The sequence below is a fragment of the Apteryx mantelli genome, chromosome 7 (assembly GCF_036417845.1).
Source record: "Apteryx mantelli isolate bAptMan1 chromosome 7, bAptMan1.hap1, whole genome shotgun sequence".
NCBI lineage: Eukaryota > Metazoa > Chordata > Aves > Apterygiformes > Apterygidae > Apteryx > Apteryx mantelli.
Window position 1 is genome coordinate 26,351,550 of NC_089984.1, and position 23,711 is coordinate 26,375,260.

General features: G+C 40.0%; 2 protein-coding genes and 1 long non-coding RNA gene across 4 annotated transcripts; 2 read left to right on the top strand and 1 right to left on the bottom strand.

Annotated features, from left to right (window-relative positions):
• The first annotated feature begins 532 nt into the window (after nucleotides 1–532).
• RBP4 (retinol binding protein 4) lies at nucleotides 533–9,762 on the top strand. 2 transcript variants are annotated; one of them, XM_013951141.2, is made up of 7 exons: nucleotides 533–637; nucleotides 803–938; nucleotides 1,584–1,720; nucleotides 1,882–1,988; nucleotides 3,693–3,905; nucleotides 8,298–8,357; nucleotides 9,677–9,762. In XM_013951141.2, exons 2-6 carry the CDS (start codon nucleotides 810–812, stop codon nucleotides 8,309–8,311), a joined length of 600 nt encoding a protein of 199 aa, XP_013806595.1. In that variant the 5' UTR covers nucleotides 533–637; nucleotides 803–809; the 3' UTR covers nucleotides 8,312–8,357; nucleotides 9,677–9,762. The 2 variants fall into 2 exon arrangements, with proteins under 2 accessions (XP_013806595.1, XP_013806594.1); XM_013951140.2 differs by lacking the exon at nucleotides 9,677–9,762 and having other exon boundaries at nucleotides 8,298–8,506.
• FFAR4 (free fatty acid receptor 4) lies at nucleotides 8,310–13,780 on the bottom strand. Its single transcript, XM_067300063.1, has 3 exons — nucleotides 13,245–13,780; nucleotides 12,943–13,068; nucleotides 8,310–10,001 (listed from the first exon to the last, which is right to left on the bottom strand). The coding sequence occupies exons 1-3, from the start codon at nucleotides 13,770–13,772 to the stop codon at nucleotides 9,594–9,596; spliced, it is 1,062 nt and encodes a 353-aa protein (XP_067156164.1). The 5' UTR covers nucleotides 13,773–13,780; the 3' UTR covers nucleotides 8,310–9,593.
• On the top strand, nucleotides 13,699–17,193 carry LOC136992462 (uncharacterized). Its single transcript, XR_010884732.1, has 3 exons — nucleotides 13,699–13,742; nucleotides 14,561–14,617; nucleotides 15,088–17,193. It is a non-coding gene; the product is annotated as an uncharacterized lncRNA (long non-coding RNA).
• The last annotated feature ends 6,518 nt before the right edge of the window (nucleotides 17,194–23,711 follow it).

A 23,711-nucleotide genomic window follows, 5' to 3' on the forward strand; every position in this document is an offset into this window, starting at 1 on the left:
GGAGCTGGTCCAAGACGACTCTTGGGTGCCTGAACCATCCTTTTGGAAGCAAGAGGGAACGGGAGATGCTCCACGACCAGGCTTTCAGAAATGCTCGCAAAAACCTTCAAGTATGATGTTTGCCACCATTATCAGGTGGAGGGAGGGAAGGAATTTGGGGAAGGGGTGGAGGAAACAAGTCTGCACCTTGTAACTGGTTTGAGCACGTTGAGCAAGAAGGACTTTGGCCTGGTGCGTGGAAAACGACAGCGGAGGTAGAGGCACCTCGTCCCCCCCAGGGAGGAGACGGGGCGCCTCTCCTTCTCTTTGTCCTCCCCAAACATACGAACACCCCGTCCCCCAGAAATGAGCCCTGCCTTTGGGGTAGGAAAAGTGGAGAAAGGCATTTGTTTCTAGCGCACGCCTGGCTGCAGGTTGGGGTCAAAGACCACCTGCAGGGATTACGCAAGGGGCTGTTGTGAAGGGGCCCTGGCCTGCAGAAGCCTTCAGCCCGCCTCCCTGCTCCCCCTCCAACCTGGCTTTGTGTCCCAAGGGATTGCGAAAGCCCCAGGCTACATAAAGCACCGCCTGGCTGGGCGGCCTGGCCGCTGCCACCGACACGTGGGCTCTTGAGGGGCTGCAGGGACTGGCACTGTCTGTAAGGAATCTCGCCGCAGTGGGACGGGGTGGCCAGGCCCCTTTCCTGCGAATGCATCGGGGAAAGCTGTGGGATGCCCCAGGACCCATCAGGGTTGCCCTGCTCTATTGCCTGGGTGCTTGACAGAGCCCCTTTCTGACGCTGTTCTGTTTGCTGTTGCTGCAGGGACGAGATGGCCCACGCGAGGAGAGCCCCGGCCTGGCTGCTGCTGGTGGTGCTGGCCTTGCTGGGTGGCAGCGCAGCAGAACGGGACTGCCGAGTGAGCACCTTCAAAGTCAAGGAGAACTTCGACAAGAACAGGGTAAATCTCTTTTTCCTGGATCTGCGAGGTCTTTCCTAGCTCCTCTTCCCAGGCTACAAAATTCAGCATTCGGGAATACCACTGTATTCACGTTTTCACTCAGAGTCACAGATTGCAACATGGAGAAGTTGCAGGTGTGTGTGATGTTGCCTGCACCTCCACAGTGCTGGATCCCAATGCCTCACAGGAATACTGCTGAATCTGACATTTAGCGGACTGGTCTCAAACTGTATGGTCTAAACTGAAAAGGAGTGTAGCAACTCAGTTATTTCTATGAAAAATTAATATTCCAGTGTTTTCCAGAAAATATTGCAAGGAAAGGACATATTTATGTGTAAATCTGCAAAGATCCTGCCAGTTGTCATCCTCTGTGCACCAGGTTTTATATTCTGAATAGTGGAAAACTGCAGATACAAATAAGATACCAAAAAAAAGTCCATTCTTTCACAAACCCTTTGTGGACTAGGACATTGGTGGGTTTATGCTATCACAACAACTAGATTTATTTTTTAGATACAACTTTGAGATATGGGGTCAAAGATCTGCATGTCCTCCACTCCGTCAGCCTTCTCTAGTTTTGAATGTCGCCAAGCATCTTTCCCGTACTTCCTAGGTCTAACTGCAGCCTTTCTAATTTCCTTGCAGTATAGTGGCACCTGGTATGCCATGGCAAAGAAAGATCCTGAGGGGCTATTTCTGCAGGACAATGTGGTAGCCCAGTTTACAGTAGATGAGAATGGACAGATGAGTGCCACTGCAAAGGGCAGAGTCAGACTCTTTAAGTAAGTTGTTTCCACTCTTCCTTCTCCTCTTATTGCACTTCGCTAAACTTCTGCTTTGCTTGCTGTTGCTCTAGTCCTACCTGCTCTCCCTGGGGTAAGTCACTCCAGATCTGTGCTGTTAGGTCTGAATGTGTTGTTGTTTTCTCTCTCCCTGGCTGCAGTAACTGGGACGTCTGTGCAGACATGATTGGCTCTTTCACTGACACAGAGGATCCTGCCAAGTTCAAGATGAAGTACTGGGGTGTTGCTTCTTTCCTGCAGAAAGGAAGTGAGTACTTTGCTATGGAAGATGCAGAACTACCTGAGAGCCTAGTTATGTTGTGTGCCCATACTGGGGGAGAAAAAAATAGTGTTGGATTTCTTAAACACATTTAAAACACATAATAATGATCATAAAGTAAAGCCGTATTGTGAACAAGGTAGTCACTATCTATTATATGAGACAGCTGGTTGGTTTTCTTTAAAGAAGTAAAGACCAGGCCTTTGTATACTTCTGTGTTTCTTTTGTTTGTTACTGAACAATATAAACTAAGGTTACTGGAAAAAAATGAAAGGCAGGTGAAATATTTAAAGTCTTGTTTTAGTTCAGAACTCAGTTATTGAATACTTCTGTTTTCTTTGAAAAGCCTAGCATCAGACTTGGTTTTCAGCAACCAGCAGGGAAGAGGATTTTGCAACTGTTCTTTTGCTTAGTCTCATGTGCAAAGACAGAGATTTCCCTGTTTTAAGAAACAGATATGATCCTATATGTGTGTGTGTATATCCATATTTTCCAGTCATCCATCACACACCTAAGCAAAATTAGCTTACTGAGACAAGCAAAGATTTGCTCATAGTTCAAGACATTCCCCAGGATAGTTTCCAGGAGAAGCAGGTTGAACTTGGAAGTGATTGGAGCTCCATTCTCTCCAAAAACATGGAAGGAATGCTCTGGAAGCCAATTGTTTTGGGATTGTTGCCCCAGCTCCTCACAGCACACTGCTGAATCATGTTTGCAGGTATACTCCAGATTGCTGGCTGCCTCCCTGGGCTCTGCCTTTGTAGAAACTGTGGTCTTCACCCACAGGAGAGAGGGGGAAGAGAACATCCACTGCTGCCTTCAGTAACACAGACATGGTGCAGAGGAGGATCTTTTGCTCCAGGAGAGTAAGGTGCAGAGATGGTGTTTGTTACTGCAAACACCTAGTTCATTTCTGTTAGCACAGGGTGTCTGCATGACTGTACATTTATCACGTTACCTAGCTAAATAGAATTCTCTGAAATTGTAACTGTGTATTGAGAAGACTGTTTATGATACAGCTTGTTGCAAGTACATTTCTAACATAAATACGTGGCAACTGCATGGTGATCTTTTTCCACACCAATGTAGTTTATGCAGTGTCCCTAGTAGGAAAATGGTGGCTCACTTAGGAAGATTCTGAGTAATCTGGAGCATGATCAGCATGACCAGGAGCACATTTAGATTTTCTGTTTATTTCTTTAACTTTTTTGTATCAATTGCTTCCCATTTTTTTGGTTTAAAAAAAAAAGAACTTTCTGTGTACTTCATGGTAGCTATTCTAATACATGGTTCTATTTTTGTGTTGCTGCCACAATTTATAATGATGTTCAGGCATGGATTTACAGGAGGCTTGTTAGCTTCATGCCATTCTTGTTCTGTGCCCATGCTAGAGGAGAAGCAGTGGTTCCAACAACCTCCTGTTCACCTCTCCATCACTGTCACAGCTGACTCTGTCCGTAATAGATATGCTTATTTTCTTAAAAAAAAAAAAAGAAAGAAAGAAAAAAAAGAAAAAAGAAGAAAATCGGAATTAAATCCTGGACACAGGAATAGGAGATAATTTGCTATCATTCATACCAAACTTTGTGGCGTTACCTCTTTTACAGAATTATGATAGTGATTTCTTTAGATTTACAGGATTTTATTTATGTCTCTGTAACTCCTTTTCTTCTTTGCTATGGTTTCTTACAGATGATGATCACTGGGTAGTGGACACAGATTACGATACTTATGCTCTTCATTACTCCTGCCGCCAACTGAACGAGGATGGCACCTGTGCTGATAGCTATTCCTTCGTGTTCTCCCGGGACCCCAAGGGATTGCCCCCAGAGGCACAGAAAATTGTCAGACAAAGGCAGGTAGACCTCTGCTTGGACAGAAAATACAGAGTTATCGTTCATAATGGTAAGAATGTCTTCTTCTGAAGAATTTTATTTCAGGGTTTAATGAGAGTCTTTTGCTTATTAAATGGTGAATGCTTGAAGTCTTATACTTAGTGGCTGTAATACTGTCTTTTGAAACTGGAGTTTTTAGTTCACTCCAACTTTTATTTCCCTTATCTGAAAGAGAGCTAAGGTGTATAGCTTTTTATGTGGCATATTACATCAGCTGAAACAATCAGAGGAGGTTGTAAAACGATTGAATCAGCGTAGTATGAATAAACATAGTAAGGATAAACTTCATAGTGACTGTAAAGAGAAATTGTGTCTCTTTATCAGAATTCTTTATCTTTCTTAACAAGCTAGTTGCTGAAAGGGATAGACTATTATCTCTATTTTCAAAAATTTCTTCAAAATATCCTTCACAAGAGACTTTTAAGGAAAAACAGAAGTCTTGGAAAAGATAAGGATGCCAACCTTGTATTGGTGGGGTTGTCCCCTTCCCACAGGTCCTCAGGCCCACCTCTTCACAAAGGGTTATGGAAGAGGGACATACCCCTTGTACTGGAGGTATGACCTTATCTTGAGAGATATAGTCAGGCTAAGCTTACAGCATAGGGAGACATACAAATTGGCTCACTATGTAGCTTGTCTTTACCTCCTTCCATTGGGTGTGTAGGGCTGAGAAGCTGCAGAGAAGCTGTGGGGCTACATTACAAACGTATACGTTTCCAGCACCACAGAAGGGTGCAGGAGGTCAGAACAGGGAGAGGGAAGAGTCAAATTCCTTTTATTCCATCCAGTAAATTGCACCAGTGAAATGGAGGGGAGAAAGTTCAAAAGTGTATTAGAAAAGGCCAAATGATAATTTATGCTAGTTTAATCAATGATCTGGAAGACAACGTAAAATACATATTGATAAAGATTACACCCAGCCTGGGGAACAGTAAAAAATGAAGAACAGATCAGAAAGAGCCATATGGTATACGGGGTGCAAGAACAATAGGGTTTTTTAATGCAACCACAAATAAAAATATATTTAGGGCAAAGAAAACAGTAACACCCCCCCCCCCCCTTGCATTCTGGAAGATGAGATACCTATAGAGGACTTGAGTGGTTAATCAGCTGAACGTGAGCTCTCAGTGTAATGAATGCTGTGGCCAAAAGAGTTAATATGGTTCTTGGATGCATAAAAAAAGGATGTCAAAGATGAATTTACAGACTTTCATGAGACTGTTGTGCTTGGCCTAGGTTTGCTTGCTATGTCATGTTTAATGATCCTGATAAGTGGAAGGGGTACTGAGGATAAATTAGAAGTTTCAAAGAAGAGCAGAGAAAATGACTGAAAGTTTGTAGAATGTGTCTTCTAGTGAGAGCTTCAGAGAGCTTGATATTTTTCTCATCGGATAGAGGTTAAAGGCTGACCTGAGCAAAGTCTGTGCTTACCTACAAAAGCAATGGGATTTGGATAGTAAAGTTTTGCAAACATAGAAAAAATAAAATAAAATGCCTGGAACTTGAAGCTGGGCATATTCAGAGCAGAAATAAAGAGCCATTTGTTTAACTCTAAAGGTCATTGACCTTTGGAACAGTTTACCAAGAGCTGTTGTATGTTCTTCATCACTGAAATCTGTAAATCAAGATTAAAGGCTTTCCTAAATGACATGTTGGAATAAACTGGGATTGACTGAGGGAACTCTCATGTATTATAAAGAAAGTCAGCACAGTCAGCTCCTGTGCCTCTATTGTCTGTTCATCTGATCTATAAACAGATAGTAATATATTGCCAGGTTATAAAGCAAGTATACTGATAATATGGTGCCTGAGAGACCTACTAAGGTAGGTGATGTTGAGTATATTGATTAGCGACCTGGAAAAGTGCCTGGTGACAATGAAAATAAGTTTTGTCTTGAATGAGAATTTGCAGACAACGTAAAAGTATTTAAGGCAGTTAAGATTAAGAGACATCATAAATGCAAATGAAATTGGCTTTTGATAAGTACTCCGTAATAAAAATTCAAAGGAGAAACTTTAACCACTCATATGCTGCTGAGTTCTGAATTATATGTTCAGGAAAGACATCTGTATGATGCAGTGGGCAGTGTAACGAAAATGCTGCTTAATTTTTAGCAGCCATCAAAAAGTGAAGGATGTATTTGATTGCATAAAGAATAGGATAGAAAATAACTAATGTCATTTTATAAGTTGATGGTACTTTCTTGTTTTCAATACTACAACTGCTCTTCAAATGAAGTACAGCAGGAATAAAAGGTTCTGAAGATCAGAGAACAAAATAATGAGATGTTTAGGCATTTTTTTGGATGAAAGCAAAGATAAAGTTTAGATTACAGTTCCTGTGCTGTGGCTTTGAGAGGTTATGTGTTGAGGTTGTCCCTTGCATCTCTGTCAAACCCAGAGATAGTATTATCCTGCTATTAAATCAGGATATTGGACTAGTGTGAGTACTGGCCTGATTCAGCATGGCAGTATCTATTATTGCCACACTATACGAGGCTTGCAAGGCAATAAACGTATTGAGAATCTTTGCAAGAAAGTACGAACCAAAAGAAAAACTAGCTTTATTCATTTATTCATAATTTGTGATACAACTTCTTCAGATATATCAGAATTTCTATATAATAGGTTGTATTTTTCACAGATTATGGGAACAGTAGTGTAATTTAAATATAAAAGCTCAGAATATCTTTTGAAAGTTCAGTCCCAAATATACTTTGACTGCCCAACCTTAATTTAAAAGCTGATCATGCTACCTCCAATCTGTTACAGAAATATCAAACCTACTAAATCAAATTAAGTGCTGTATTCTTAGTCTGCTATCCTAATTTATATTCAGGTGTTAGGTGTTGAGTGATAAGACTATTTGAGTCCCTTACTGTTTGTAAATGAAAAAAGGTTGTCTGGATCCTTAAGGCTGTCTGCTTTTTATTGAGGATTATGCCAGATTTTATCTTTATGAGCCTGGCACCAAAGCATAAATGAAACTTAAAGCCAGCTATTTGCATTCTTCCATTACTATGATCAGGACTCATAATTACCATAGTGTTAATTGATTCGGAATTCTCCAGTACCCTTAAGCCCAAGTTCCTGCAGAGCAAATACATTTGGGGGGGAGAGAATGATTGTGAGCTAAAAAGGAGAAAAAAAAAAAAAAAGTTTATTGAAAAGTTTGTATTAGAAACTCTTGCAAAATTCATTTAAATCTGGATGTGTGTGATTGGAAGCCTCGCTACTTTATGTTGTAATTCTGCTATTAAAAGCTGCAGAATTATTATCAAAACGTCCAATTTCATTTGTCTGCATTAACCTGCATTCAGTTGTTATTGTGGTTGAATTCTGATTAAGCTTAATAGATACTGCAAGAATAGGCTTATATCTGTTTCTTGTTGTGCATGCTGAGCCTCTGTCTTGAAGCTAAATCTGTTTTTCCCAGAGAATTATTACTAGCTTTTTAAATAAATACTGTACTGAAATTAAGTCCCCAAAATAAATAACAGATGTACAAAAAAAACCCAAAAATCTAAAATAACAGTTCTTTGTATACTGGCTCTTTGAGGCAAAAGAAGTCTAGGAAAAAAATTTTTGATTGTCATTTATCTTGCATTTCTAATGGCAGCTCCTTCCTAAATATGGATCAGGCTGTGATACACTTAACTCTCTGAGTTATAGCTCAACTGCTTGAAGTTACTCAATGTGAGTGTGGATATCACACTTTATTTAGCCTTCTAAGAATATTCCCAGTGACAGCAAAGCCACCATAAATATTTACACTGACAGTGGGACTATTTGTACAGTAAAATACTATTTTACTGTTACTAGAGTTAAAAAAAACAAATCTGCTGTTAGCATTTAGTAGAAACAAAAATTCTGAATTAAACAGTGGTATATATATTAATCTAATCTACTATTGCCATTGGAAGTTTTGGAGGGTAGGGGATCCTTATCTTGTTGAAACACATTCTTATATTAAAAAATCATAAATTACAAATACTTTGAAGCTTGTTAAAATAAATAACATAACTCTACCACTGATCTGTCCAATACCTTATTTGTCAAAGTATTAAAATGATCAGGAAAATGTAACAGATTGGATGAATTCCTGTTTTGCCTTGAATTGAAAATTCTTTGGAATTATACACTGCAGAACTAAGTATTGGCATATGATTGCAAGTAACAGATTGCTGGATTTAAAAGCAGCTTAAATATATATATATATATAAAATATATAAAAAGTATAATATATGTTTTATAAATATATTATACATTTTAAATATTTTATATATTTATAATATATAAAAATATATATTTAAATATAAATACACTTTAAATTTGGTAAAAGCTTGGATATTTTAATTTTTCCAATGTAGTTGAAAAATAAAACTTTATTTGTGTTTTTCAGGATTCTGCTCTTAAGGAGATCCAAAACTATGGAGGGAAATCATGTAACAGCAGCATGGATGTAATGTTAACACATTGATTAAGTGTTCTGTCGAAAAGCTTTTAAATGGCTTCATTTAGATCTTGAATATATTTATCTGAGCTGTGTAGCTCACCCTGTCAATAAACCAATGAAATGTTTTAATAAACTTGGATTATAGGGGATGCAAATTGTTTGTATGCACATCTGTACATATGTAGATATTGGTTTTATTAGTAAACCATTATCTTAATGCACTATTTTAAATTGGTGACAGATGGCAATAATTAAGAACATAATATTTCTTTTTTATCAGTTTCAACTTCTGACTAATAGCATTTTAATTAAAAAAAAAAAAGTACTTGCATTTGCTTTCTAAAACTTTTAATTTCCTTCCAGATATCATGTCATTTTTTTTCTAGAAAATATTGGAAATATTTCCAATGCCAGTTTAGAATGGAGGAAGGAATTTCACTGCCATATATATCACCAATTTATTTTATTATATGACTATTGATGACATTAAAAAAATGCATCTTTTTTAAAGAACCTATTTTACACTTACCATAAGTAAACTTTTCTTTATTTTTTTATTTGTGAAATTCAGAAAAGTGATTATTTTTTAAACTTGATATGCAACCAGAAATGATTGTTCACCTGGTGAATAATGCATGTTTATGATTTCATTATTGTTTTCTACATGAAATGAGTTAGTTTGTCCAAAACTACATTCAGGCAGTCAGTTACCTAGCTTTATAAGCAAGTGCCTCTTTTTGGCAACCTACAAGAGCATGTATATTATTGAGAAGGCACATTTACACTAGAAAGTTGATCTCTTACTCAGTGGAAAATAGAGTTAAAATGGAACAAATCTCCTTTTGAGAGTAACTAGTAAACTAATAGTTTACTATAACTTCATTAAAATTAACGACAATTATGGCAGCTGAAAATGTATCCTACCAGAATTTAATTCTTTCAGTAAGAATTTATTTCAACTATTTTACATTCACCAAGTTCACTGCCATATTTCTGTTTCTTCCAGTGTTAGTGGAGAACTCAATCCGTTGGATTAAATTGCATTACTCTTACTAAGGCAAAGCAATGAAGACAAGATAATTTTACCTGCAGGAATTAGAAATACAGCTTTATCTGTTTTTTTGTTTTGTTTTCCCCTGTGTACTTTCTTTAGCATACAATACTATAAAATAGTGACCTGTTCAGACTGGGATAGTGTAGAGATTAACATCCAAAGCATGGCATGGCTCAAATTTTAACTAATTATCTGGAAATGTAAGACAAATTAGGTTGTTCATGGTCATTTCTTCTCACAGTGGTTTCTGTGCCACCTCCATTCCTTACAGGGCTCCCTGTACAGCAGAGAAGAATTTCCTGACATTTGCGTCTGAAATGGGCAACATTATACAAAATTGGATTGACAGCAGAGTTGGCAAAAGTGAATGTCATTATCCAGAAAAAAACTGATGGCAAAATATGCAAATCTTGTTTGTAGTTCTGGACTAAAATTAAAAAAATAGTGATTATAATTGGGCTCCACATGATGAAGAAAGAGATCATCAACACAAAGAGGGCTCGAAATAGTTTGTAATCTTGCTGGGAAACACGAATCTGATGATTTTCTGAGTAGGCTAAACCAGCATTTAAACTCCTTCTTGAAGCTTTTGTAATCTGCAGTAAAATAGAAGAAAGTAATTTTCATTGAAACATGGGAGAATTCTTAACACATTTTTACAGATGCAAAAGTAAATCTTGGCACATGATGTTCTGTTTTGAAAAGTGAGTATAGAAAAGGCATTGCAGAGTTTCATTTTTATTTTTTGTCAGTGGTTCCATTTCAAACATTCTCAGTCTGCTAGCTGGATTTTTCTTCCTCTCAGCTGTAAACAACCTCAATATCAGTCAAGCTGGTTGTTCTCCTCATGCCTCTCCAGCCATAAATACTTTTCGGTTCCAAACAGGACCTTAATTACTCATGAAATTCCATTAACTTCAGACTGTGACTGCGTTTGTTCTGTCTAAATAAACCCATTGATTTTTTTCACACGTGTAAAATGGAACATAGTTAACAATCCTATTGATGCACGAGAAGGAACAGAATCCAGTTCTCTGTCTTACAGCCATGCTGACATTATCAGGTAAAAAGGAGCATGAATTCATTACAGTAACAAAAGTCATGGTAAACTCTTAGTTTTTCAGTCAGTAATCAGAATTGCTTTCTATGAACTAACCCGAAATCGTATAGATCTTTTTTCTTTGCTATGAAAATCTCTACATATTTTATAAAAGTACGGTCTGATGTAATAAAACAGACTAGGCCTAGCATTTGTTCAGAAAGTGAGAAAACCAAGCTCTGTACCCCCTTAGCCTCCAGTGTTCAAAATAAATCTACCGTATCCAGAATATCCTCACCAGCAGGCTTTCTACCAGTCCCATAAAAGTACCCTCCATCTTTCCTGCTGGAGCTGCACAGGGTGGAATTAAGAATTCAAGAATCACCAGTATTGCAGTAAATAAGATGCAGCTGCATCTTTATAAAGTGCTCACCTGAAATGGGGTGGTAGTAATATATTTTGGATTCCTTTCTGAGCTGCCTAGAAATAAGGAATCTTGATACCTACAGCAGGCATCTGGACCATACTCTCAGGACCAGAAGCTTAAAAGTCATGTATATACAAGTACATAACTTCCAGGAGATGAACTTCTTTACTGGTTCTAGCCTTTTTCCTAAATCTGTATAGGTTGTGTGTTGCCTGAGAGAGGGAAAAGTGGAAAAACAAATGACTAATTACAAATTACGCTTCTGATCTGTCATTTTTGCTAGTGTTCTGGGCAGTGTTATGTAAAAATAACTGTCAATTTCAGATTAAATTGAGCTACATTTGTAGAATATGTTATCAAATTGGAGGTCTTATATCTGTGGTGAATCATCATCCTAGTTGCTTTGTTATTTGAATACAGTTAATACTTTGAACTGTTTCCAGTAACACTTAGCATTTTACTCAGTGTACACTGGCACCATGGAGTGTTATGAAGTTAGAACGAATCTGGTTTTGGGAATGACTCAGGTATTAAGACATTTTCCAGCTGAGTTCTGGTTGCTTCATGGAGAGCTGTGTGAGAGAGAAGATTCAATTACAACAGATGGGATCCAGCTATGGGCCTTGTTCCTTTTTTGGTTCTAGAGAAATGCTAACACATTTTAGCATCTTTATTATCAGGTTGGAAAAGAAATGTGAGCACAGCAGTATGAAGCTGTTTTGCAATCCAATTTTCAAAACACTGTTTTTGGTCTTCTAGCTCCCTACTTGCCATTGTGCTTTCTAAATCTACATGTTGTAATCTGGAGTCTGCAAGGACAAGAGGAACATCATTCTTGTCTTGGTCTCTGACCAAGGACTGTGGCATTCCTTGGTCTCCAGTTTTTTGCAGTTCTTTCAAAGGGCTCAGACTCCCCATTGAGCTACTGTATGTTCTTTGCCTATACAATTTGCCTAAATATGAGGTTGCAAAAGGCAAGTGCTTTACTTCACTAGACAAAATTTAGCTAATGCATTTACCTCAAGATTGTGATGAGCTTAAGAGTGTAGAGAACTGATGATTTTGACTATGAGTTTGAGCCTGATTCATAGACAAGTACATGTGAAACCTAAATTCTAGGTTCTAAGTTGATGGAGACACCTATGTGAAGCTCTGGTTCATGAGCCCACAGCCCCTTGGTGCTCAGCATTTCATCAGTTAATTCCCTGCTCAATAATCCGTGTATTTCAAGATCCCTTTCCAAGGCCCATAATTTTCCTTATAAATAGTATGAGAAATTTCATTAACTAACACAGCATCAAGAATCCTTTTGGGACAGGTGCTGAAAAATAGGTGTAGCAGCACTTAGTTTGAAGATTTCTAGCTCTTTTCTCACTCCCTCATATAATAAGTTTAGGTATCTAATACCATGTTTGCCAGAATATAGAGTAAAACTGCAGTGCGTGGTGTCTAAGCCTGTATTTAAGCAGTTAAATGACATCCACTCAGAAAGAAAGTGGAAGCAGAGAGTTTGATTTACAGCTTTCGTTTGCAAAGCTGCTCTGAAAGTTGCGCAAAAGAAAGTGTAGCCTAATGAACAGGCTGATGAGATCCGCGTACTAAAAATGCATGCGGAAAGCAGAAAACCAGCAGATTTAGAAGGGGAAGGATTGTTGTTTCCAGTCCTGACTTTCTTTGCTTTCTTACAACTCTCTTTGGAGTAGAGGCTCAAGGAGTGCAAAATCTAGTTTGTAGTTATTTCAAATGCTTGAGTCTTTAAGTATTTAGGAGATTGACAGACTTTAATTATGATCAACATATAAACAGAGAGGAGTATTTAATCCTGTATATGAATGAAGACAAACTCTGTCTTGGGCTTCGTAATGTGCTGTTCAAGCATATACTCTTAGTTGAAAGTGCAGGTTGGTACGTAGAGGTTGAAGTGCCTCATTTTATATCACGTACTTTTCTCCTTGAGCAAATAAAGTCTATACCCTTTGGGGTAATTGTATTTGATGACAACATGTTGATGCCTAGAGAATTACTGGTTACTTCTGTTAGTTCTATAACAAAATTTAAAGGAAAAATATACCTGTAAAATTTTGGAATAACTGATGACAATGATTAATCCTGGTATTAAAAAGACAACGATGGCAAAGGCCACATCCCAAACTATTTCTCCTTCAATGCTGGGCCAGAGCAAGGTGCAAATCTGAACCTCCTGTTCACAAAGGATAAAGAAGAAAATTAACATTGTACTGTTGTTTTTTACTGGAAAGGTGTCCTTCTCTCTCTTTATGCCTGTGGAGGAAGGGGCTGCAGACTAAATGAACCGAACGGCTGGGTGCTGCCGCCTGCCTGGCCCGGCCTCGGCTGCCCCCGCGGCTCCCTTACCTCATCCTCGCCGGCGCCAGCGGGCAGCGGCACCACGGTGAAGAAGAGGCACAGCGGGAGGGTGGCGAGGGCGGCGAAGCCCCAGATGAGGAGCAGCGTGGCGGCCAGTGCCCGGCGGCGGCAGGCGGCGCGGTGCCGCAGCCGCACGATGCTGGCCATGCGCTCCAGGCTGACGGCGCCCAGCGAGAGGATGACGACGGTGCCGCTCAGGCTCACCACGTAGAAGAGCAGGTGGCAGATGGCGTCGCCCAGCACCCAGGAGCCGGTCCAGCGCACCACGCCGATGACGGGGATGGCGCCGATGAAGAGCAGGTCGGCGCAGAAGAGGTTGAGCACGAGGCAGTTGGCGGCGCAGAGCTGGTGCCGCCGCCGCGCCAGCAGGCAGATGCCCCACACGTTGCCCGCCAGAGCCAGCAGGAAGATGGAGGCCAGCGTGGCGGACTCGGCGGCGCGCAGGCCCGCGCCACGCTGGCCCCCCATGTCCGAGAAGAAGGGGAAGTAGGTCCCGTTGCCCCCGGCGCCGGGCATGGGGGAGGCCGGCGGGTGTGAGGGAGCCCTAGGCCCAGGGCTGCACTCCCGCCTGCCGCGGCGGCGGCAGCCGGGGCACCCTGCCGGCTCGGGGCGGGGGACTGGCCACCATGCCCTCGGCGCCTCTGCCTCCCGCCCGCCTGCTGGGGCTCGGCCGCGCCAGCCAGGCGGTTTATGGCCCCGGCGTTGCGGTGGAACAAGGAAGTAGGAGGGTAAATACGGCGCAGCTCACACAAAGGCGAGGCCGCCGCTCGCCCCCGGCTCCCGGCGGGCAGGTGCGGAGGGGCCCCAGGGCAGCCCCGGGCCTGGCCGCCTCTGCCGGTGCCCCCCACTGCCTGCTCCGGGCCCTGGGAGGCCTCCCGGCCCCTCGGCTCAACCGGGGGCCCTCCAGCAGGGGCTGCCGAGGAGGGATGGCTGTGAGAGCCGCTCTGAGAGGTCTGCTTGGGAGCCCAGGATAACGGGCAGTGTTTTAAGATAAAAAGAAAAAAAAAGAAAAAGAGGAATTTAACCTTTGCCTCATGACTTGAGAGTGGCTTTGGAAGCAGCGGTCCTGTTTATTGCTTGGGCTGGCATGGCCCCATGCAGTGAAGAAGGGTCACAACGTAGATTTTGGGGGATCCTTTTGCTAAGTCGATCCAGCATCTTACCCATCTGTGTTACAACTTCTTTTGTAAATTAAGACATACCTGGAAAATTCCCAGTGTCTTTTCTCTAGATATTCCCTCCTGAAAGTAGTTGCTCAAAACTGTAAGGAAAACAGATGTTCCCTCTTATGCTTTTCATTCCAGGTGACTGACTTACAAATGGACTGGGAGCAAGATGCATAAATCACCACAGGCAAGCAGGTAATGCCTCGTAAAAAAAGATAAAATGTTTTCAGAAAGTACGTAAACAGTTGTATAGCGTTAGTCAGCTCTGGATGAATTAGTCTGATCCTATGCTAGTGCAGCCGCTTAAGGTTTCAGCTGCAGGTTTGGACATACAGAGCTCCTTCTCCTCCTGATTTTCATCATCAGCTGATTCTTAGGCCAGAATGATTCCAAACTGATAGCAATAGGGCTTTGTAAATGGACCTTACTTTTAGAGTATACTGGATGCAACCCCTGCAATGAACCTGTTGCATAATGGCATTAGTGGGGATTCCAGAAACTTGATCATTCTAGGAGACCATCATTTAATGAAGAAGGACAAGAGTTAGATTTTTCCGGACCGCTTCCCACGTCTTTGCTAGTGCAGAATTTACACTGATTTTAATGAGCATGTTTTCTCTTGAGCTAGAAGTGGCTCTTACTATCTATTCTGTCTCATCAAACAGTTTGCAGTGCAACTTAAATCAGATGACATACTCCTACTGCTTCCTGCTGATTTATCTTGGACTGTATGAAATGCGGGCAGATTTGCTGTTAAGTGGGTGGCTGCTATGAACTCAAATGAAGACAATAGGAAAACTTGCAAAGATGATTTTTGGCAGCCAGCTATACAAGTGACTGGCAAGTGTTTCATTCTACATCATTTGCTAGGATAAAAAATTTTCTGCACCCTTATTGCAAAAGTTTCAGCAAATTTCATAACTCTGCTGAGGATGATTATTTGTATTTGTTATCAAAACTCGACATATCCCACCATAACTTATGCTGGCTGTACTATGGACTGATTCTGTAAAATGCTTAGAGAATCCTGAAATACACTAAATACCTTTCAGTTGCCATAACCTCACAGATTGACTTTATGCAAATCAACAAATTGGCGCCAAAGTTTGGGCACTGGCAGTAGCAGTGATGTTGTCAGTTCTGCGTAGAGGCTAGGCTGTGGGAAAGGGTGATCCTTGCAAGTCTGATTGTACCTGCACAAACACTTGGAAGACATTAACAGGGTGTTAGGGGGCAGCTGACAAACAGTAGTGCAGATAAACACAAATCATATTATGAGTAAAATCTTTAGCAAACTCCCTTTGGCAACAGTGAATGATGCGCTCAGAACCTGATCCTATCAGTTCAAGGTAAAATAAACACATTGGAAACAGAATCGGGGAAAGAAAATAGAAAGAGAAACATCCAAAGTATCATTACTGGGGGAACGATGATGTTTTCAGTCATGAAGGAAAGGAATGCCATGGAGGAGCAGAAGGTTTGAAATTGAGATGGTTTGGGGAAGCATTGGATACACACTTGAACTTCTTTAATTAGGATCACCTTTATCTTTGGTTCTTAGCTGTGAATGAAAATGTTATTTATTGGCATAAGCCTATTGTTTACTCAGCAGAACCAAAGCAAAATGCTGCTCTCAGTAGTAATGAGAGAGCTTCACAGTGTCCTGTGCGCCATATACTGTACAGGGGGACTGCAGAGGTGTGAAGGGGCATGCTCATTTCAATGGGATGTCATGAAATGAATTGGAGCTCCTTGCTGAAACAAGCACGGTCTGATTAGTCATGGGTCTAATGGATCCATTTACCTAAAAAAAAATAGTTTTCTTTTTCTTTCCATGAAGTACAAAAGCTGTATTTGCTGTTGGATAGCTACAATCATAGCAACTATCGCAATGTGAAATCTGAGGAAGGGAGAGTTGTAACCTCAGCATAGCTAGTCTTGCAGTACTTTAATGGGTGGATGCTGTGTGCTGTACATAATCCACATAGGGTGGTGACAAGGAAGTGGTTAATGCCTGGAAACCTGTTGTGATTGCTTAACCTGTATCATTTTTTCAGCCTATGTGCTTTCTTCTGCTTAGAAGTGATGAAACCTGGAGTCAATTCAAGTTACACGGTTCTGGATAGCTAACCTGGGGACAAAAAAAATCTTGTTTCTTCCTGTGTGTGTTTTTTTCTCCCAGAATAAAAGATCTGAGTCTGTCTTCTCTATGGCAGATAAGGGCTGTGTTACCTGATACCATAACCCAAGCTCTGTTTTTCAGGTTGTTCCCCTGACAACCATGAACTGTCAAGACAGATGGGGATAGCTCAGTATATTTATTTCTTGGGCATAAGAAATGGCCCCGGAGAGAGGAACCTTCTTGGCAGGGTGATATTAGAAGATGAGAATTCTTGTTGTGTTTGGACATGACCTAGTAATGCCTTATATCTGTATCCTCTCATATGCAGCTCGTTGTTTAGGTCTTTGGGCGGTATTTCCTTGCACCTGTATAACAATGAGTAAATAGTACTGACTTTTATAGCAGGTGCATTGTGTATTTAGTGTTTGCTAAATAATTTAAGTTCATCGCATTAGAGATGTTGACTCTTTGTCTTCACAAAAGAGGTTCCAAGCTGGTAGGCGACTCAAACTGTGTCTATATAATAAGGGATTTTTTTCTTTAGTATAAAGTGTAACATGGGTTAGCTTTCTATTTCCATTTTTTCTTGTACGTACCATAATGTAGCTGTAATGCTTCTAAAGACTATTAATTCTCTGCTTGGAAGAAGTTATGCCTTTATAAAGTTTGTTTCAAATACAAATGCATTTGAATTTGTTTTGATTTTTAGGGAGTTTTTACCTACAGTATGTTTCCATTTCAGTGAGTTGAAGCAGCCACTCCATTGTCCATAGGACTGTCTTGAACTCATAATCTCCACCTGTTTAAGTGGTGGTGAAAATATGAATGCAACTGTTTGTCTTCATGTTGTAGAAAGCTCACCCACTCCAATGTCCACTGCAAATATCAGATCCTTCTATGGGTCTATGTGATCATGTCAACAGCTAGTGACTATTTCTTCCAGGAGTCTCATTTTCCTGTAGTCAAGATCCATCAGAAGCTGGTATACTTCCTGGGATGCATGCCAGTATTGCTGTAGATTCAAGCTATAGCAGCAAAATTACTGACCAGTGCCTCAGACAGAAGGATATCCTCTGTTTATGCTCTCAGTAGATGTGCTTTCTAAAAAAGAGCTGTGTTGGATTTTTGTCATTAAGGCCACGACAAAGTTCTGTGAACAGGTATGCTGAACAGTTTCTTGCAAGGACTTGCAATAAGGCAGGCACTTCTCTGTCAGCCAAGTGCAAATAATCCACGTAACAGCAAATTCCCCACGAAGGTCACAATCTCTGGAATGCGACACCACTAACCAGAGCTTCATCAGAGTGACTCAGCTCCAGCTAGACTGTTGTGACTAAATGAGGTTGGTTGTTTGTTACAGTATTAAATACTGTTTTACACTTAAACATCCCACACGTATTTGGGGAGTTAATCAGTGACTGTAAGGTATCAGAATGGTTCATTTGGGCATTACAGGATCTGGTAGAACACCCTTGCAAAGGAATTGAGACCTTGAGCTAGATTTATATGGAGAATTAAGTATCTAGTCCAAAATTTAAGTGCTAGCAGATATAGCAACTCCACCCCTCTCCTCCACAACCCCCCCCCCTTAAGTCGCTAACTTTCAGGTGTGCCTAAAGTTATTTACGTTCCTGCTTCTGGGCTTTGATGCAGAGCCATCAAAGCAAATAGCATGTTGTGTATCTTAAACACTTTTCACCAACCTGTCTTCGTCATGAGATGTACTTAGACAGGCGTTCTTTGAACACATCTGTCCACTAGGCTGCACATAGTACAGGGAAGATGCTGTCTTCCCTCTTATGCAAGAGCCCAATGATTAGAGAATACTCCTATTCACGGGATTCAAGCAGAACAGGCTTTCTTTGTCTCCCTCATGTCTCACCTTAGAAGAGAAACTTGTTGGAGGCAACAGGGTGTCTTCAGGTCAGAACCAGGTAAAAATTTTACTTGTGAAGTATTTCTGAAATAAGGGCTACAGAATGCCTGTCTGCTACAAAGAAAATCAATCTTCATTGGAACACAAGGCATATGCTTAGTTAGCATTAAACTAGGGCTTGAGAAACACAAAAATTCTTCTTGCAACAGCCATGAGAGAAAGTACAGATCACTCTTTAAATTCTGATGCAAAATCTTCTATCTTCCCAAGTGTAATACTAAATAATATTATTTCCCACACTGTTTTTCATTATCACTGGCTGTTTGGGGTCTGGTTACATTATAATTTGATATGAGATGATTAAAGAGGTGTGACTTACAGCTTCATGTAAACCATGTCCAGAACACATGGATACTTAGATTATGCTATATAATTTCGTATCTAGTTGAATGAGGTAATACTGGCCAGATCACACTTGTTATATTGAAACAACTTGTGCTTTTGCTGAGGCAGTGTGCTTATTCACCAGTTTTGAGTAGATCAGGGAACTAAACCTGGCTGCACTTCTGTCAAGAAGCAAGCTGGTTATCATTCTGCTAAGGTCCCAGACTTGTTTCTTATAGGATATTTTGAGGCACTTTATCTTGGTCTTTTCTTTTTGAAACTGCATTCAGTAGGAAATACTTAAACTGTCAATTGTACAGAGAGACAACAAAAATGAATGTAGGTCCCTGACTCCTGGTGGGTGGGTCTGTCATGTTTGAATTTGGCTTTTTTACAAGAAATGACTTTCATTTGCCTTAGGCAGCTAAAGCTTGAAGAGAATTTGCATCTGTGACTCCTCAGCAGCACCTCCTTTGTGTGCAGATACGTAGCCTGTCCTGAGGAGTGGTGTTTCTTACTGGCTGGCTTGCGTAACTCCCCACTCAATACACCAGCAGCTTCCTATATCCTATTCTTGGGCGCCCTGTGCAGGGGAGCTTAAGCTCCCAGCTTGGGGTTGTGAAAGTTGCAACAGGACAAAGTGCCAAAGAACTAGACACCACAGCACTGTTTCTTGCTGTGCTGTGGGAATGAGGCATTTCTCAACCCTAGGGAATTCAGTGACATCAAGTTGCACTTTTATAGTTTGTCTTGCTTTCCAACAGAGATAAGATGCATGAGTCCAAATCTTGAGTTAAAATGGCTTTGTCTGCTCAGACTAGAAATTTATACAGAGGAATGAGGTGAGGAACAGGTTAAACTCTTATATTGACTTCTAGTGTGGTAGCTACTAATTTTGCATGTAGCGAAATGCTGACAGTACTATAAAGAGTCAGTGCAGAAAGGCCGGCCATTATGTTCCCTGCTTTTTTTTGGTTTAAATCTTATGGTGTGTTGCTTTACAGGTCTACATATAATGTCATTAAAAAACAGGGCTTCAGGGGACTTTGAGAAATCATCTGGTTGATGCCCCTGACCCAAGGCAGAACCATCTGTCAGGAATGGTTTAGATAGTTGTATAACTGTCCTTGTAAATCTCCCATGGTGGAGATTTTACAGCCTCCATGAGCAATGTGCTTTACTGCTTATCTATTATAACCACCAGAAAGATTTTCCTCATGTCAGAATTACACCTGTTGCAGTTTATGAGCTTGCTACTCTTCTCACTGAATATAAGAAGAATTTTGCTTCCTTTCTGTATATGAAATTTTGCCATTTTTCATGGTCTTTTCTAGACTACACAACCCTGGTTCTTTCATGATTTTTATCAGAAATCCTAAAGATGTACTACATTCTCATTAGTCTAAATTGTTCTTGAAGTACAATACTTAAAATTGGATACAATATTCAAGCTAAAACTCTTATCACTATTGACTAAAAAGGAAGGACTATGTGTAAAATGTGTAAAGAGTCTGTTTATTCATCCCATTATAAAAGTGTTGCAAGGTCATGCAAGTGGGATATTGAGTCATGTTCCGTTTCTGTCTACCATAATCCCCAAAAACTTTCCTGAAGACCTGATATTTATTTTGTATTTAGGTAGCTGATATTCCTACCTGTAATACTTACTGTACTTATCCTGTTTCAGATTATTCATATTGACAAATTGAAAATTAATGCTGCCCTCTAAAGAGCTATCAATTCCCACTGTGGAGCGTGTCAGACTTTGCATACTCTGCTCTAGCATCTGCATCATCCATGAAAATACTAAATAGTTTTGGAACCAAATAGACCACCGTGGAGTTGTCTAATACATTACTCTTACTTAATCATTTCACATTTTTACATGGCCTTAAGGGGAGGCTAGAAGCAAAATCCATTGAGAGGTACTAACACATGGGAACCACATCTGGCTCTCAAAGATCCCTGGGATCACTAGGAATAGGTCCCAACTTCCCCTATCCTACCGCTATACTCTCAGCATCCACTTTTGGCTGCTTGTCAGAGGCAGTATACAGGACCACGGATCGGAACAAAGATCTGTGTATGGCTGCTCCTATGTTCTTATGGCTATTAATTATTGATACCTTATTATGGAATACAATTTTTCAGCTAGTTGTGCACCCATTGTATAGACCAGAGGAAATGATTATATTTCTCTACATTGCTATGAAACTGGCATTTGAAACAAAAGATCCATTTTAACACATCTTTTGCTTTTCCCCTATCCACAACACTTGTTCAATTAAGAAAATTGGAGATGTGTGACATGATCCCCCCCTGCCAGTTCTAGGACAGTGGGTTTTTGTTTCAGGAATTGAAGTTAGGTTGATTTGGTCTAAAATTCTTTGGCTCTCCTCTTCCTCCTTATTAGGCACCATGCTTTTCTTTATTTTCCTCCCAGTCTTTTGAAATCCCACCTGCACTCCAGAATTCTCAAATATAACAGCTGCTCTTGGATGACTTCAGGGAGGTCCGAGTCCATTCAGCTGAGTGAGCTTCACTAGGTCTAGCCAATTTACAAACTTACCAGATAACCATTAGCCTGAGTTCTCTGTTTTTCACTGATGTTAATTTTGATACAAATTCTGATAATTCTGAATTATGGTACAGCTATAAAAAACACTGCCCTCCCATGAGAGATATATAACTACTGCCACAAGGTTTGCTCAGGATGCCTGTCTTAAAATACCCCAAGCAGACATTCCCCCTGCCTGGTGACAACATTTCCATGTTTTTAACACCCAAAGATTTTCTATAGGACCATCTCTGCCTGCAGGGTGTACCACTCAGCTACGTAATCTGGTGTATGCTTTTCAAGTTAGAGGAAGGAAAAGGCTTAGGATTGTTACAGGTACGGAGTTGTGTAGTCCTGCTGTACATAAAGTAGCTTGTATGACTATATATAGTGTTAATCCCTAACTGTATCTTTCTTGTATGATAGAGAGAATTCCTTATCATTTTTAAGGTAAAACCATAGCCACAACTGTTACTGTAATCTTAACACAGCTTAATCATTATAAAATGTGGAAATTAATATGACAGGTGACAGATTGAAATTGAAATGCCTACACCTCCGCTACTGCTACATTTTCATTACTTAGCTGTGCTCTTCCATCTCATCAATGCTTTGTCGTAGAGATGTCATGAAAGCAATATTGCCCCTAGGCTTGTTGAAGACATTGTATCATTCGTGTTAGTGTTCCTTGTCAGGTGAGCAGCAACGTCCTGTTGTTTCCAAATATTTGTGGTGTTCAGTGTGATTACTTTACAGCATAACAGGCACTATGTCTCCCTGCCGCTTTTTATGTGGATAGTTAAATGGTTTATTTTATAGTTTGCATGAACATCTGTAGAACACTTAACTGCATGAAAGATTTTATGAAAACCAAAAATAAATAGGTGAGAAATGGATTGAGAGACAAAGTTGCACAAGCAAGTAAATGATTAGGAGTTGATAGGATGATTCATTGTAAGTTGTCCTTGTGTAAAAATCAGTAGTTTAGCTAACTTTGCAAACACACCAGCTTGCATCAAAACCTTTTAATTCACTTGCTGTTTGCGTAGACTGCTGTACCCGAAAGCCAGACTTTATGTATGCTAGCACTGGTAAACCATTGTATTAATCCAAAAGTTTCCCTAGACCAACATCTTCAAATGATGTATACTGTACAGAATTTCTGCTAGGTTGAAATATAATGTGTTGTGATTTAGCACTCAAAGACAATTATTTGAAATGGACATAATCAAGCTCCAAAAAGATGACTGAAATTGAAATGCCAAGTGCTTGATGTATCAGGAACTTTTTTGTTACTTGCCACCTTACAAAGAGCTAAGTTTGCAGCTAAATCTTAGTGTTAAGATGAGCCCATTAGGCACAAATCTCTGCTAGAGAGAGAACACCAGACTCTTTTTTTGGTCTATTTATTTTTAGGACATAGAATTCCAATCTCAGACTCTTTTTTTTAAGCTTCTGAAAAGTGGCAGAAGAACGCAGAGGTATAAACTGCACAGACAAATGCAAGCTTTCCGAAGGGCCTGGAACTCCGTTATGTAAATGGTTCTAGTCATACATAAGCAACTGTAAATATTATTTGTGGGTCTGCCTTCAAAGCAGGTCTTTTGACATTCCGTAATGTCATTTTGACATTTTTCAACATACACCACACTGGTGCAGTGCATAAATTCATACCTCAGTGGGTTATTTATTTATTTATTTACTTACTTACCTAGGTCTAATATTTAGCAGGTAGGACTAAATGTTAATGCATAGTTAAAGCCAAGAACAGCTACTGGAACAAACAAAGCCTTTTAAAGGTTATCAAATTACCAACTTTACCTGAATCTACTCACTTTAATATTAAATAACTGAGCACTTAACAAGCTGCTACCTTTTAAATCCCCTCTACAGTACCAACCTCTAAAGGGGAAGTGGTTTTTGCTAATTTAAGAAAGCCTCAGTTATTGATGAGAACATTATTGTCCTGTAGCAGGCAAATTTATTTAATCTATAATTGATAAAAAGACCACAATTTCTTTTTGTAGAAACCATGCTGGTTAGACAACTGGGAATAGAATGGTAGCTGATCAGTGTGGTGTTAGAGGACAGCTAACTTTAACTTCCCAAAGTAGTTAAATAGAGGAGATACTATTACTGGAATGAAAAGCATAGTTAATGTCCTGAATTTCAGAGGTGGTTAGAAAGACAGACATGAAATAAAGAACACTTCCCTCATGGCAAAACCATAAGATTTGGAAGCATAATTTCTGTTATACTTGTTAGTTCATCATATCTTTGATCACAAAACTTGCTGCTACAATTTGGGTTAGTCAAACATGAAGATTAGCCTGGGAGACAGTAAAACTGA

Coding starts and splice junctions, on each gene's coding strand:
- RBP4 (XM_013951141.2), top strand. CDS start 810: ATGGCCCACGCGAGGAGAGCCCCGGCCTGGCTGCTGCTGGTGGTGCTG. Junction 939..1,583: donor AGAACTTCGACAAGAACAGG/GTAAATCTCTTT, acceptor ATTTCCTTGCAG/TATAGTGGCACCTGGTATGC. Junction 1,721..1,881: donor GGCAGAGTCAGACTCTTTAA/GTAAGTTGTTTC, acceptor CCCTGGCTGCAG/TAACTGGGACGTCTGTGCAG.
- FFAR4 (XM_067300063.1), bottom strand. CDS start 13,772: ATGCCCGGCGCCGGGGGCAACGGGACCTACTTCCCCTTCTTCTCGGAC. Junction 13,069..13,244: donor CTGGCGCCGGCGAGGATGAG/GTAAGGGAGCCG, acceptor TGTGAACAGGAG/GTTCAGATTTGCACCTTGCT. Junction 10,002..12,942: donor GTTATTCCAAAATTTTACAG/GTATATTTTTCC, acceptor ATTTTACTGCAG/ATTACAAAAGCTTCAAGAAG.